Consider the following 15,516-nt stretch of genomic DNA (forward strand, 5'->3'; position numbering starts at 1 on the left):
GAAAAAGTTTTTGTAACCTTTACAGAAAACAAAAATCCAATGAACATAAAACATCAGCCATTTCCATCACTTTATGGTCTTTTAAAATCCCCATAAATCTAGTTTATTATTCTTGCATAGCCATATTTATTGAGTGCACTTATTTCTGTTCTGCTTCTTTCACTTAAAATTATGTCTATGTATTGACATAGCCTACTTATTTTTAGTAGTTATGACAAATTACTGCATATTGATGTACCCTAGTTTGCTTAAACATTCCTCAATTGTTGGGCATTTGGGCTGTTTAATTTTTCAGTAATATAAAAAATCCTACTTCAAACATTTTTATCAACATTGCCTTTTTTTCCCTTTTGATCATTCCCTTGGAATGTAATCTTTAAAGTGAGATTACCAAGTCAAAGGGCATAAAAAATTCAAATAGCTTTCATTATGTATTGGCAGATTGTTTTCCAGAAAAAATTAGACCAGTTTGCATTACCATCAAGAGTGTATGGATATTCTTATTTTCATTAGAGTACTTGACAGGACAGGAGCTATAATAAGAAAATATTTTAGAATATTTTACATTATTAAATTTTTATGTTTAACATTAGTTTCTGGAAATTATTGGTTGACTTGTTTGGTGGCAGAGAAAATGTTAGAATAAAATAAAGTGTGAATTAGACTTCATAAGACTAGAGTTCTCTCCCCTTTCAGCCTACTTAACTGCAAATTGATGGTTTAAACAGGTAATAAAGGAGAGAAAATGTCCTAGATTTGTCCTGTTTAAATAATCTTTAAGGAATAAGCTTTGTATTATTTGGGACATGTTGATTTTTTTCCAGACTTGACGTGAAAAGCTCAAGGACAGCCAGGCATTTTGGTGCATATCTGTAATCCTGGCAACACAGGAGGCTGAAGCAGGAGGATCCCAAGTTCAAGGACAGCCTCCACAACTTAGGGAGACCTTGTCTCAAAATATAAAATAAAAAAGGCTGGGGATGTATTTCAATAAGTTTCAGTACTGGGTTCAATCCCTAGTACTGAAAAGGAAAAAAAAGGCTTAATCTTCATTTAAATAGATGAATCATTTGGAAATGGATTACATTATTTATACTCATAAGCTGCTAATTCATTTTGTGCTAGCCTGCATAACTGATGAGGCTGGTGGAAATTGCGGGACATTTCCTGTCAGATTGCAAAGGTCCTCAAGGGGGTCTTTCTTTTCTATTGACTCCTACTTTCCACACCTTCGCCCAGGGCCTGACACATCTGGGGCATCCATTAAATAATGATTGATCAAAAGAAGCAAAATAGGTTGATGCAGAAGGTAATTGGAAATTAATAAATTATAATTAATAAATTAATAAATTTCTACATGGTTACATTGAAAATGTAAGAGCTTTTTAATAGAAACTTGTGGTATATAAATTGCTGAATATTTGGCCTCTCATGTAGATGTGTGAGATGCCAGTAAACACACCAGAAAATCCTTGGAAGGTGAGTCCTGAAGAGGAACAAGAACGTAAAGACTTGAGGAAAACCCATCTCGTGTTCAGCATTGACCCCAAAGGTTGTGAAGATGTGGATGATACACTGTCAGTCAGAACCTTAAATAATGGCAACCTGGAACTTGGAGTCCACATTGCAGACGTAACACACTTTGTGGCTCCCAATTCTTACATTGATGTGGAAGCTAGAACAAGGTAAGATCAGCACCATGGTGTGTGTATGTGACTATTATTTTTTTATCTGTGCTAATTTCAGATGTGCAAAGATTTTATGTTTGTACAATTCTGAAAATTCCTTCCAAAAAAAGTTGTGGTCATTCCCCCTTTAAATAGTAGCTTGGTCAATTTACCTTTCCTTTTTTAACCTTTTTACACCATGATTCCTACTAAATTGAAATGGGTTAAATTTTCATGTAGTAATATACTACTTTTATATAAACATTGGATCATTACACTCCAGTTTTTCTTATATGACCAAGATTTGCTCTTTCTTTCTTACATCAGTGGAAGAATATTCAGCCCAAAGGAGAATCATTTAGAAAAGTAGGAACATGGGAATCATTTTATTATGCAGTCTGCTGCACTTTATGAAGAGCAGCAGCCTTGGGGAATCTGTACTGAGGTCTCAGCCATTTACCTCTCTGCAGCCTATGCTGTCAGCAGTTCTGTTTCTCCCGGCTGAAGGTCAGTCACTGCATATGTGTCATTCACAGGGCCACCACTTATTATTTAGCAGATCGTCGCTATGACATGCTGCCCTCTATCCTCAGTGCTGATTTGTGTTCCCTGCTGGGAGGTGTTGATAGGTGAGTTTATTATTTTTATCTTAAAAGTTTGTCTTGGCCCTTTGAGGTACCTGATGCTCTCTGCTCAGGCCTCTTTCCTCTTCCAATATCTCTTACCACCCTCTCCCCTGTGGCCTGCTTTCCCTGTCTCCTCTAAACTCTGCTGTACACTTATTGTTTGGCAGCTTTATTTCTCCAGCCTTCCCTTTCCCTCTTTCTGTTCTTTTCCCTGTTAGCTTTTAAATTCAGCTAGTCTGGGAACAAATGTGTATAGCTTTGTACACATGCATTCCCTGGTTGAAGCTGTTCTACATCAGAATAATGAATTTAGGTAGTTGTTCATTTATTATAGTTAAAGTTTGTTTATCTCTGAATAGATAATAAAATCATATAAACCAAATTAACAGATTCCAAAAAATATTTAATGAAATGTTCTTTCCTATTGCTTTTTCTCAGTGACTTTTTAAAAATTTTGGTATGGGAACTGAATTCAGGGGCACTCAACCACTGAGCCACATCCCCAGCCCTATTTTGTATTTTATTTAGAGACAGGGTCTCACTGAGTTGCTGAGTGCCTCAATTTTGCTGAGGCTGTCTTTGAATTTGTGATTTTCCTGCCTCAGCCTCCCGAGCTGTTGGGATTACAGTCGTGCGCCACCATACCTGGTGATAACCAGAGTTTTCTTAGATTTAATATGTACACAAATATGATTTTTTTAACACAAAAAAGCCAGCCTTAGCAATTTAGTGAGGTGCTAAGCAATTCAGTGAGACCCTGTCTCTAATAATAAATACAAAATGGGGCTGGGGATGTGGCTCAGTGGTTGAGTGCCTGAGTTCAATCCCTGGTACCAAAAAAAAAATTATCAAACTACTTTGAACACAAGTCACTTTGTGTTTTAAAAAATAGTGTATCTTAGGGCTGGGGTTGCGGCTCAGCAGTAGAGTGCTCACCTAGCATGTGCGAGGCCCTGGATTCGATCTGCAGCACCACATAAAAATAAATAAATAAAGATATTGTGTCTAACTAAAAAATTAATAATAAAAAAATAGTGTATCTTAAATTCTTAGAAATGGAATGTATCAAGGGTACATCATTTGTTTTTGGATCAATAAACTGACCTCAAGAATTTGCACCAATATATTCCTACCACTAAGGTATGCAGGTGTTTATTTCCCCACAGCCCTGCCAACACAGTGCATTGTATTTTTCTTTTAGGTAATTTGATATTTGAAAACAATTTTTTTTTTGTACCAGGAATTGAACTCAGACATACTCAACCATTGAGCCACATCCCCCAACCCGATTTTGAATTTCATTTAGAGACAGAGTCTCACCAAATTGTTCAGCACCTTGCAGTTGCCAAAGCTGGCTTTGAATTTACTATTCTCCTGTATCAGCCTCCCTGGCTGCTGGGATTACAGGCGTGTGCTACTGTGTCCGTCTTAAGAAATTTTTTGTAGTTGTAGAGGGACAGAAATGCCTTTGTTTTATTTTTATGTGGTGCTAAGGATCGAACCCAGTGTCTCACGCATACCCGGCAAGTGTTCTGCCACTGAGCTATAGTCCCAGCCTGAAGAACGGTTATCTTACAGTAGTTTTAATTTTTTTTATTTTGAGAGAGAGAATTTTTAATATTTATTTATTTTTTAGTTTTTTCGGCGGACACATCTTTGTTTGTATGTGGTGCTGAGGATCGAACCCAGGCCGCACGCATGCCAGGCAAACGCGCTACCGCTTGAGCCATATCCCCAGCCCACAGTAGTTTTAATTTGTATTTTTTCTACTATGAAGAAAGTTAAACATTCTTATGTTTCACAATCATTTGTGTATCCTTTTCTGTGGGATTCTTATTCGTTTCCCATTTTCAGTTTGGTTGTGTGATCCATTACTGACTTGAGAACTCTTTAGATATGGGTAAATTAGTCTTTTTTTTTTCCAAATACAAATTGTGTATACATACATAAACACATTTTAGCAGTACTGGGGATCAAACGCAGGGCCTCACTATATGCTAGGCAAGTGTTCTAGCATTGAGCTACATCCCTAGACCTTTTAAAATTTTGAGACAGATCTTGCCAAGTTGCCCAAGCTGGCCTTGAATTTGTGATCCTCCTGCCTCTGCCACCCCAGATACTGGGATTATAGGTATGGGCTACCACACCAACTAGTTTTTAAATGAAGTGTTTTGGTACCAGGGATTGAATCTAGGGGTGTTTAACCACTGAGCCACAACCTTAAACCTTTTTATTTTTTGAGACAAGGTCTTACTAAGCTGCGGAGGCTGGTCTGAATTGTGATCCTCCTGCCTCAGCCTTCCTGGTCACTGGAATTATAGGCGTGCACCACCAACCCAGGAAACAACGTGTTTTGATGGCAAAATGGTTCTTTGCTGAATGAACATTTGCTAAATTAAGCTGTCATCAAGACTGGTACCTTAGCTTACTGTCATCCTGTAGAATCTAAAAGGCTTTGCTGTATTATCCTGGGAAGCTAAATAGACTCCTCTTCTATCAGTGCCAGTATATTCTAGTCAAAATGGAGACCTGTAAAGTAGATTATGTATTGTTACATATAAACTCATTTCAGATTTTTTCAGAACTTAGAACCTAGCCTAACATCTTTGATTAAAGTTAAAATACATTTTGATTTATTATTAGTGTGGTTGGATTGAGTAATTGGACCAAAAACCTGTAGTGATGTAATTTCTTTCAAGTTACATTTAGGGTCAAGTTCTGTTTGCTTCAAAAATAAGAGCTGAATAGTGATGTTGTTGATGTTACTGGTTTTGTAGGTATGCTGTAAGTGTCATGTGGGAATTGGATGAAACCTCTTATGAAATTAAGAAAGTGTGGTATGGCAGAACCATTATTCAATCAGCTTATAAACTCTTCTATGAAGCAGCCCAGGAACTACTGGATGGAAACTTCAGCATTGTTGATGATATTCCAGAACTTAAAGACTTGGATGAGAAGAGCAGACAAGCCAAACTGGAGGAATTAGTATGGGCAATTGGAAAGTTGACTGATATAGCTCGCCATATCCGAGCTAAACGAGACCGTTGTGGTGCCCTGGAACTGGAAGGGGTAGAGGTTCGAGTGCAGCTCGATGAAAAAAAGAATATTCATGACCTCATCCCCAAGCAACCCCTGGAGGTCCATGAGACAGTGGCTGAATGCATGATCCTGGCCAACCACTGGGTAGCCAAGAAGATCTGGGAGAACTTCCCTCATCAAGCCTTGTTGCGCCAACATCCTTCTCCACACCAGGAGTTTTTTTCTGAGCTCCGGGAATGTGCTAAAGCAAAAGGCTTCTTCATTGATACACGGTATTCCTCCTTTGAGGCAGGCAGATGAATGGCAGGAAGTACTGTACATTGGCAGATCTTTATTTTTGCCATGTTGGGGATCAGACCCAGAGTCCTCCACATCTAGGCAAGTTATGTACCCAGCCCTTTTTATTTTTTTCAAATAATGTTCACTAAGTTGCCAGGGGGCTGGCTTTCAAACTTGGAATCCTCCTTCCTCAGCCACTCAGACAGCTGCGATTGCAGGAAGACACCACAGTCCCTGGCTAGTTTAACTATTTATATACATCTGTATTTCCTGGTTTGTTTATTTAGTTTTATGTGGTGCTGGGGATCAAACCCAGGCCTCAGGCACACATGCTAGGCAAGTGCTCAACCACTGAGTTACAACCCAGCCCTACTTGTTGGGTTTTAAAAAATTATTTTGAGCCAGGCATGGTGGTACATGTGTGTAATCCCAGGGGCTTGGGAGGCTAAGTCAGGAGGATTGTGAGTTCAAAGCCACCAAAACAACTTAGCGAGGCCCTAAGCAACTCTGTAAGACCCTGTCTCTAATTAAAATTAAAAGGGGTAGAGATGTAGCTCAGTGGTTGAGAGCATATTTAAAAAGAAAGGCTGCCAGGCATAGGCAACTCAGGAGGTTAAGCCAGGGGGGACTTCAAGTTTGGGGCTAGACTCAGCAAGATCCTGTCTCAAAATTAAAAAAAATGAAAAAAGGGCTGGAAATGTTATCTCAATGGTACATTGCTTCTGGGCTCAATCTCCGGTACCCACAAAAAAAAAAAAAATTGACCTGTATTAGATTTTTGGATTTTTAAAATTAAGTATTTTAAGAATTTAACTTGGGGGGCTGGGACTGGAGCTCAGTGGTACAGTACTCGCCTAGCACATGTGAGGCCCTGGGTTTGATCCTTAGCACCACATAAAAATAAATAAATAAAGGTATTGTGTCCAACTACAACTAAAAAATAAATATTAAAAAAAAAAAAGAATTCAACTTGGGCCAGATGCAGTAGCACATGCCTGTAATCCTAGTGGCTCTGGAGGCAAAGGCAGGAGGATCACGAGTTCAAAGCCCGGCCTCAGCAAAGTGAGGCACTAGCAATTCAGTGAGACCTTGTCTCTAAATAAAATACAAAATAGGGCTGGGGCATTGGCTCAGTGGTCAAGTGCCCCCGAGTTCAATTCCTGTACCCCCCACACTTGGGGGTCTGGGGCTGTAGCTTAGGGGTAAGCATTTGCCCAGCATGTGTGAGGCACTGGGTTCCATCCTCAGCACCCCATAAAAATAAATAAATAAAATAAAGGTCCATCTACAACTAAAAAAAATATTAAAAAAAAAAAGAATTCAACTTGGTAAGAATTTAACCACCTACTATTTACAAGAATTAACTCAACCTAGTATTATTCAGGACAATGCTTTACTAAAGAAATTTATTTAATCTGTGACATTCTTCTTTTGTTCAAATCCTGAAAGCAAACTAGATTTCTGTAATTAAAAAGAGTTGCTTCTGAAATGTGTCCAAAAGAAATTTAACTGCTGGCAGATAAAGGTAATCAGACCAAAAAGCAAAGGGTTCCCCATAAACCCTTACTTCTACCTTAACTTTGGGACTACATAAAGGTTTTTCTGTTCTTTATTAGGTCCAATAAAACACTGGCTGATTCTCTGGATAATGCTAATGACCCCAATGATCCTATTGTAAACAGACTGCTACGCTCTATGGCTACGCAGGCTATGTCTAATGCACTGTATTTCTCTACTGGATCATGTGCGGAGGAAGAGTTCCATCATTATGGTGAATGATAAAATTTAATTCTGTGTGACTGTAACCTTCAGAAATTTGTTTAAAAAGCATAGACATTTTTTGTTAATTCTGATGTTTTCGTTTCTTTCTGAAGGTCTTGCGTTAGATAAATATACCCATTTTACTTCTCCAATAAGAAGATATTCAGATATTGTAGTACACAGATTGTTAATGGCAGCCATTTCAAAAGATAAGAAAATGGAAATGAAAGAAAACCTACTCAGCAACAAGGATCTTGAGGAATTGTGCAGACATATCAACAACAGAAACCGAGTAAGAAGACATTTTACAATTCTTTTACCATCATCTCTTATTTATTTTTTTTTTAATTTATTTATATGTGGTACCTGGGATCAAACCCAGTGCCTCACGCATTCTAGGCAAGCGCGCTACCACTGAGCTTTATTATAGAATGGAATACCATACACATTAACAAATTCTAGAATTATTCTAACAATACTCTTAATATATTTGCCAGTATTCTTAGATAACATGTGGATTTGGGAGTTTTTGTTTTTTTTTTTACTAACAAAGTCTCACTATGTTGCCCAAGTTAGTCTCAAACTTTGGCTCAAATGATCCTCTGGCCTCAGCCTTCCTAGAAGCTAGGACTATAGGAACACATCAATATGGTTGTCTTGAATTTCCAAATTTGATGATAGTTTAGATGTTCTTCCCAAAAGGCAGGAATATAAAGGTTCAAACAATACATAAAGATAGGAAGACAAAAAATTCACCTAACCCCTTGCCACTCAACTCTAGACAGCGCTAACATTTTCATTTATAAAATATACAATATCTGCTGTTTTAAATTTTTTCATTTAAATAACCTATAATTGATAGCATATCATGTTGCTATAACTATATTATTATTTTAGAAGCTACTTTTTATTCTATTTCATATTATTACTAGTAGTTATAAGATTGTATAGAACTAAACCATTGGGTGATGCAGAATATTACAAAGTAACTAAATGTTTAAGATAATATTCTGTAGGGCTGGGGATGTGGCTCAAGCGGTGGCGCGCTCGCCTGGCATGCGTGGCGGCCCGGGGTTCAATCCTCAGCATCACATACAAAGATGTTGTGTCCGCCGAAAACTAAAAAATAAATATTAAAAATAAATAAATAAATAAATTCCTTTAAAAAAAAAGATAATATTCTGTATCCAATGTTTGTGTTCTCTATTGTACAATACTGTAGCCACTGGCCACAATGATTATTTAAATTATTTAGAATTAAAAATTCAGTTCACTTGTGGTTAGCAGCCACCTATTAGTAACAAATACAGAACATTTCCATCATTACAGAAAGTTTTGTTTATAACCATCCTAGTGCATACATTGTTATGGATTTTTCAGATTATTGCCTGGGTAAATCCTAGAAAGGGAATTACTGAGTCAAAAGGTATACAGAAATAAAATGTTGATGCATATTACTAAATTGCTCAGTAATAGTAGGGCTAATTTACACTTCCACCAAAGAGACATTGGCAGCCCAGCCTTGAAAAAGACAGGAGATATATATATATATATATATATAATACTTTTTCTGTGCTCTAAGGACATGTCCCAAATTTGCCAGCCTCTACTTCGATGAACTAAAAAAGTTTATTTTTATAAAATAATCTATTTTCTATGACATTTTGATGGGATAATACTGGATATACTAAGTTCTCAAAAAATTGATTTGATTCATAATAGAAAACAGTTTTTATATTAATAATAGTTAGACATCTTCTAACCTTTTTAAAGACATATTTTCTGTAGAAATGTGAATTTCAGGGCTGGGGATGTGGCTCCAGCGATAGCGCGCTCGCCTGGCATGCGTGCGGCCCGGGTTCGATCCTCAGCACCACATACAAAGATGTTCTGCCTGCAGATAACTAAAAAATAAATATTAAAAATTCTCTCTCAAAAAAAAAAAAAGTGAATTTCAGGTTTCTTCTGGGAATGTCAGGAAGGTCTGTTATAATGCTCAAGGTTTTGCTTCTTCCAGGCAGCACAGCATTCTCAGAAGCAGTCTACTGAGCTCTTCCAGTGCATGTACTTTAAAGACAAAGACCCTGAAACTGAGGAGCGATGCATATCTGATGGAGTTATTTACTCAATTAGAACAAATGGTGTGCTTGTATTTATACCGAGGTATGTCGCATCCAGTGCAATAGGTAATAAGAAATCAGAATTAAACTAAAAATGTAGAACCAAAACAGTACATTAGATATAATTTACTAAAGTATTTATTTAGGGCTAGGGACATAGCTCAGTGGTAGAGTGCTTACGTAGCATGCACGATGCCCTAGGTTTGATCCCACAGACTGCAAAAAATAAAAATATTAAGCAACTATTTATAAAGTTACCATAGATACAAAATGGGGGCAACTGGCCATTTTAGTGTCACCTGGGACCTTGGGCCTCCTTCCTCAGACAGAAGGGCTTGGGCTGGGCCAAAATCCACCTACCGCTTTGGGGCATTCTCTCACCCATAGACCCTTTCCCGAGGGGTTGGTCCCTAGAATACTCTCGAGTACATATGTATGTCCATCTATATCTATTTTAGGATCTTATGTAGCTAAATATTTTGTGTTCTCATTTGCTATAGAAAAATAAACAAACCATGGGAAAAGTGGTGTTTTTAATCTAGAAGAAAAACTAGCATCCTAGATAAACATACAATATCTATATACTAAGTACATTATCTCTGAATTTTTATTCTGGCCCTGATTCAGGTTTGGGATTAAAGGTGCTGCTTATCTAAAAAATAAAGATGGTTTAGTGATCTCATGTGGTCCAGATAGCCGTTCTGAATGGAAACCAGGATCTCTTCAACGATTTCAAAACAAAATAATCTCTACCACAACAGCAGGGCAATCTGTTACATTCCATTTGTTTGACCATGTGACAGTAAGTCTATATTTACATTAAGTATTATTTTCATTGTAAATAACAAAGAGTTTGATTTAGTAATATGCATTTTTTTCCTCCATGATAGGTAAGAATATCTGTACAAGCCTTGCGTTGCCATTCTGATACAATCAGGCTTGAAATAATAAGCAACAAACCGTACATGATACCAAACACAGAACTTTTTCATCAGAGTTCTCTCTTGCTGAAGAGTGAATTAGTGAAAGAAGTGACCAGATCTATGGAAGAAGCTCAGCTTGCCCAAGAAGTCAAAGTAAACATCATTCAGGAAGAATATCAAGAATACTGCCAAACAAAGGGGCAGAGTCTATACACACTTCTAGAGGAGATAAGGGACCTAGCTCTCCTAGATGTTTCAAGCAATTACAGAACATAAAATATTCTTTGAACTTTATCTTATGTGTTTTAACATTCTTTCAAACTTCTAATTTGGTGTTACTCAGGACTACAGTTGCTCAAGATTGGAGAGGTATTTCATATGTATAAAATGTTCTTTCATAATTCACGGAAGTTGTTAAAAAGTAAAACTAGATTACTAAGTAAACTGATTTTTCAGCTAGGATGGTGGTGCAAAGCAGGTTGCTAGCCTAATTTTCATAAACTTAGACTTAATTTTTAGTTATCTTGTCTCAAATCAATTCTTACCAAAAAAAAAAAGGTCTTATTGAAAAAAATAATTGCCTCATTGGGACAAAAGTGCCAGTGACAGTCCCTTCTAACATCTATCAAATAACTTTTCAATCACTTTCAGGGAAGACCCAGTCCTGTCCACCTATCCACTTTAAAACTCCTCTACTTCAAACTTTCCCAGTTGTCCCAGCACCAGATGGGGACAGGGCATAGAGTGGGCAGTGGGGTACATAGCAAAGTCTTACGGCAAATCTCCTTTCCCACACCACCCCCCATTTTGTTGTGTATTCCTCTGATAATGAGGTATGTTGGATTCCAATTGTTGGGAACTTGTTAATGCCAGTAAATCCATCACTGGAAACCCCCCCCATTTGTTGAGAACCACAGCCAAAGGGGCCCCAGCAAACTTCCAGCTGCCGGCTGATGATTGGCTCCTCTGCGGTGATGTTCATTTGGCCGTTTCCCTGCCCTTCAGACTGCCAGCTGATGATTGGCTCACAGAGGCCCCAGCAACATCTAGCTGATTGGCTCCTCCACGGAGCTGCTCATTGGGCTGTTTCCCTGCCCTTTCAGACCACGGAGCTACTCATTGGGGGACTTCTTTGGCTCCGCCCACACGGCCCAGCCAATCGGCCTCAAGAGCAGGAGGATTGTGGGAGGTGGTGAGGTTTGTGTGGATGAGAGGGGTGTGGAAGCCGGTGGTGGCAGTTGGGCTCTGAGGGTTTTTTCCTGAGGAGCTGTTTTGCTTGGCGTTTGTAGTTCTAAAAGTGAAGTTAGTTTCTTTTGACAAGTGGCTCCTGAATTGTGCCCAGCCAGACTGCGGCACCCATTCCCAATCCCCTCCTCATCTAAGATCATGATTATGGACAGAGGCCTGAACAGGGACTCCTGAGAAGCAGTTTCTCTAGGCATCAATGGCAACTCCATCATCTAGCTGACTGCTTATTGGCAACAATAAACCATGATCCTCTTGATAAACATGCCTCCTGGCCCATCACTAATGGCAATTTGTATCAAACACACAATCCATACGTTGTTCTTGTGCTTAACTTCCTGGATTTTCAATCAAACCATCTCTGTCACTTCCTCTCCCTATCTGAAGTCAGAAAGCCTGAAAAGCTCTGTGAAGATGCCCATCTATCCTGGCTTTATGGATGGAAGCAAATGTAGCACCATCATTCCACTCTTTCCCTAAGAGGTAAGAGCATTTCTTTATAAATACTTATAACATTTATATTTTTATAAATATTTATAATCTTTCTCATAAGTGGGGAAAAAACTTCCTAAAAACTCGCTTGGTTCTTTCCCTCCTCTCCATAGGAATCTCCTACCAAGAACCAGACTTTCTTTAAACTTGTCAACATGATCCTTTCCCATCTCTAATTAACCTCTCTATCAAGCTGATAAAGCAGGCAAGGAGAACTCTAATCAGGTCCTTTCTCCATCTGGTCCCAACATTTATAGCTTCATAGTCACCAGTCCCAAATCTTCCTTATTTCCTAAATCTTTATCTCTGTGTCATTGTACAATGTTCTTCCCAATACTTGGACCCAACTGAAAGGTCAATCTGTTGAATTCACCTATGAATCATCCCTCAGTCTGTGTTACTCATAATATTGGGCAAATTTCCTCCCAACTATTCAAAAAGGTACCAAGGAGCATTCTTTGAACTTCCCCAGAATCTATGATGGTTAGATAATACGGTGACCTTTCATTTGCCCTTTTAATTATTAAAGTGACTCCTCAAACTACAGGCAACACTGTGAACATTCTTATCAAAAATATAATTGCAGAACAGTGATCAAAAACTTACACAAAGTTTCCAAAGACATTTTTATTTCTTTTTAAAAAACAGACATTAGGGGACTAGGGTTGTGGCTTAGCAGTAAAGTGCTCCCCTAGCACATGTGGGGCTCTCGGTTTGATCCTCAGCACCACATAAAAACAAAATAAAGGTATCATGTCCAACTAAAACACAATATTTAAAAAAAAAAAAAAAAGACAGACATTAGGAGGCTGAAGGTGTAACTCAGTGGCAGAGAATGCTTGCCTAGGATGTGCAAGGCCCTGGGGTCAATACCCAGTGCCATAAACAAAAATTGATTAAAAAGTGACACCAAGGCTGGGCACAGTGGTGCATGCCTGTAATCGCAGTGGCTTGGGAGGCTGAAGCAGGAGAATTTCAAGTTCAAAGCCAGCCTCATCAAAAGCGAAGCACTAAGCAACTCAGTGAGACCCTGTCTCTAAATAAAATACAAAACAGGGCTGGGGATGTGTCTCAGTGATCGAGTGCCCCTGAGTTCAATCCCCAAGTACCAAAAGAAAAAAGTGACATTAAGCCCGGCACAGTGGCACACACCTATAATCCTAGCGGCTCAGGAGGCTGAGGCAGGAGGATTGTAAATTCAAAGCTAGCCTCAGCAGCTTAGTGAAGCTCTAAGCAATTTAGCAAGATCCTATCTCTAAACAAAATTTTAAAAGTGACATCAAGTCAGGCTTGGTGACTCATAATTGCAATCCCAGTGATGGGGGGGGGGGAGGTAGGTGGATCACAAGTTCAAGGACAACCTCAGCAATTTAGCAAGACCTGTCTTAAAAAGGGCTCAATGGTATAGCACTCCTAGGTTTAATTCCCAGTAGCCCCCCCAAAAAAAATTTAAATACATATTTACATCTTAAAACATGCAATTTAGTGGAAATAAGGCATTTAATGCACACTAGTATTAGAAGCTGCTTAACTAATAATCACTTTATGAAGTCATATCTATATATAAAAAAAGACTTTACTAATATTACTGACAATTATAAATAAATATCAGAGTTTAAACAAGAATCCACAAACACTTTTACTACATAAGGGTTTTCTTACAAAGCAGACAAAATACACAATAATCCCAAACTTGCAGAAGAGTTAATAGATACTTTTTCTAGGGGAGGAGTATCTAACTTTGATAACACTTCTGGATAAAGCATAAAATTACCTTTGCACATTTTAAAAGGATTGGTCCAGTTGTGTTTCCTCTAATTTTAATTGCTCCTCTTCATTTACAGAAGCATCATTATGTGAACTGACTAAAATGTCTTTATTTAATCCGTTTGACTCCTCATTTTGGTCTTCATCAATACAAATCTCTTCAACTGTCTGTGCCTTGGGTGTATTCATTAACATTTCTAAAGGAAAAATTATATTATTATTATTCATAAGGACCCGATTCAATCTTATATCCAAGGTATAAATATCTTCAAAAGCTTGGGTTAGTAGAAATAAAACCTATGATCATTTAATTATGATTACTTTTTTTGTTGTTACCACGGATTGAACCCAGGGGAACTCAACCACTGAGCCATATCCCCAGCCCTTTTTTATATTTTATTTAAGACAGGATCTTTGGGACTGGGGATGTGGCTCAAGCGGTAGCACGCTCGCCTGGCATGCGTGCAGCCCGGGTTCAATCCTCAGCACCACATACCAACAAAGATGTTGTGTCCGCCGAAAACTGAAAAATATTGAAATTCTCTAAAAAAATAAAAAGATTTAAAAAAATAAAAAATAAAGACAGGATCTCACTGAGTTGCTGAAGCTGGCTTTGAACTTGCCATCCTGTTGCCTTAGCCTCCTGAGCTACTGGGATTACAGGAGCCACTATACCCAGCTTGATTACACCTAATCCTATATGAGATTTTTACACTTGTATAAAGTCCACTTAAAATGCAAAGGGTCTTGGGGCTAGGCGAATAGCTCAGTGGTACTATGTGTGCACTTAGCAACCCCCTGCTCTATACTAGGGATCAAACCTAGGATGCTTTACAATGAACTACATCCTCCCAAGCCCATTTTATTTGATAGAGTCTTGAGCTGGGGTTATGGCTTAGTGGTAAAGCACTCGCCTAGCATGTGGAAGGCCCTGGGTTTGATCCTCAGCACCACATAAAAATAAAATAAAGATATTGTGTCCAACTACAACTAAAAATATATATATTTTTTATAAAAGAGTCTTGCTAAACTGCTGGGACTGGCCTCAAGCCTGTGATCCTCCTGCCTCAGTTTCTCAAGTAGCTGGGATTATGGCATGGGCCACCACACCTGGTGCAAAGGGTCTTGAATGATACTAAACTCCAACTTTTAAAAAAAATTTTGGTGGGGCTGGAGATGTGTCTCAAGCGGTAGCGCGCTTGCCTGGCGTGCGTGTGGCCCGGGTTCGATCCTCAGCACCACATACCAACAAAAGATGTTGTGTCTGCCGAGAACTAAAAAATAAATATTAAAAATCCTCTCTCTCTCTCTAAAAAAAAAAAAAAAAATTTTTGGTATTAGGATACTTTACCACTGGGCTATAGCTTCAGCCCTTTTTATTTTTTTTAGTTTGAGACAGAGTCTTGCTAAGTTGTTTAGGGCCTCACTAAATAGCAGAGGCTGCCCTTGAACTTGTGAACTTCCTGCTTCAGTCTCCCAAGTTGCTGGGATTTTAGGCATGCACCACTGCACCTGTCTTAAATTCAAACTGCTGACTCACAACCAAGTGTAACTTCTCATTCAAAATCAGAACTACTTGAAAGAAGTTCAAAAAATC

General features: G+C 38.4%; 2 protein-coding genes across 12 annotated transcripts in view; one reads left to right on the forward strand and one right to left on the reverse strand.

Annotated features, from left to right (window-relative positions):
* Dis3l (DIS3 like exosome 3'-5' exoribonuclease) overlaps window positions 1-10,803 on the forward strand; it is a 39,121-nt gene extending 28,318 nt beyond the window's left edge. Inside the window, exons 10-17 of one of the 4 annotated variants that reach the window (XM_077799475.1) lie at window positions 1,438-1,685; window positions 2,204-2,296; window positions 5,071-5,604; window positions 7,228-7,382; window positions 7,486-7,664; window positions 9,390-9,535; window positions 10,120-10,294; window positions 10,383-10,802. In XM_077799475.1, the coding sequence (XP_077655601.1) occupies window positions 1,438-1,685; window positions 2,204-2,296; window positions 5,071-5,604; window positions 7,228-7,382; window positions 7,486-7,664; window positions 9,390-9,535; window positions 10,120-10,294; window positions 10,383-10,691 (1,839 nt within the window). In that variant the 3' untranslated portion in view covers window positions 10,692-10,802. Of the gene's footprint in view, window positions 1-1,437; window positions 1,686-2,203; window positions 2,297-5,070; window positions 5,605-7,227; window positions 7,383-7,485; window positions 7,665-9,389; window positions 9,536-10,119; window positions 10,295-10,382 lie in introns of all 4 variants that reach the window. The other 3 variants (XM_077799476.1, XM_077799478.1, XM_077799477.1) reach the window with 3 other exon arrangements.
* Tipin (TIMELESS interacting protein) overlaps window positions 1-15,516 on the reverse strand; it is a 41,650-nt gene that overhangs the window by 13,823 nt on the left and 12,311 nt on the right. For 2 of the 8 annotated variants that reach the window (XM_077799483.1, XM_077799484.1), the window contains one exon: window positions 12,732-14,116. In XM_077799483.1, the coding sequence (XP_077655609.1) occupies window positions 13,938-14,116 (179 nt within the window). In that variant the 3' untranslated portion in view covers window positions 12,732-13,937. Of the gene's footprint in view, window positions 1-7,752; window positions 8,492-9,135; window positions 9,277-12,072; window positions 12,137-12,731; window positions 14,117-15,516 lie in introns of those variants that run through there. The other 6 variants (XM_077799480.1, XM_077799479.1, XR_013343700.1 and 3 more) reach the window with 5 other exon arrangements.

The sequence above is a fragment of the Urocitellus parryii genome, chromosome 6 (assembly GCF_045843805.1).
Source record: "Urocitellus parryii isolate mUroPar1 chromosome 6, mUroPar1.hap1, whole genome shotgun sequence".
Taxonomy (NCBI): Eukaryota; Metazoa; Chordata; class Mammalia; order Rodentia; family Sciuridae; genus Urocitellus; species Urocitellus parryii.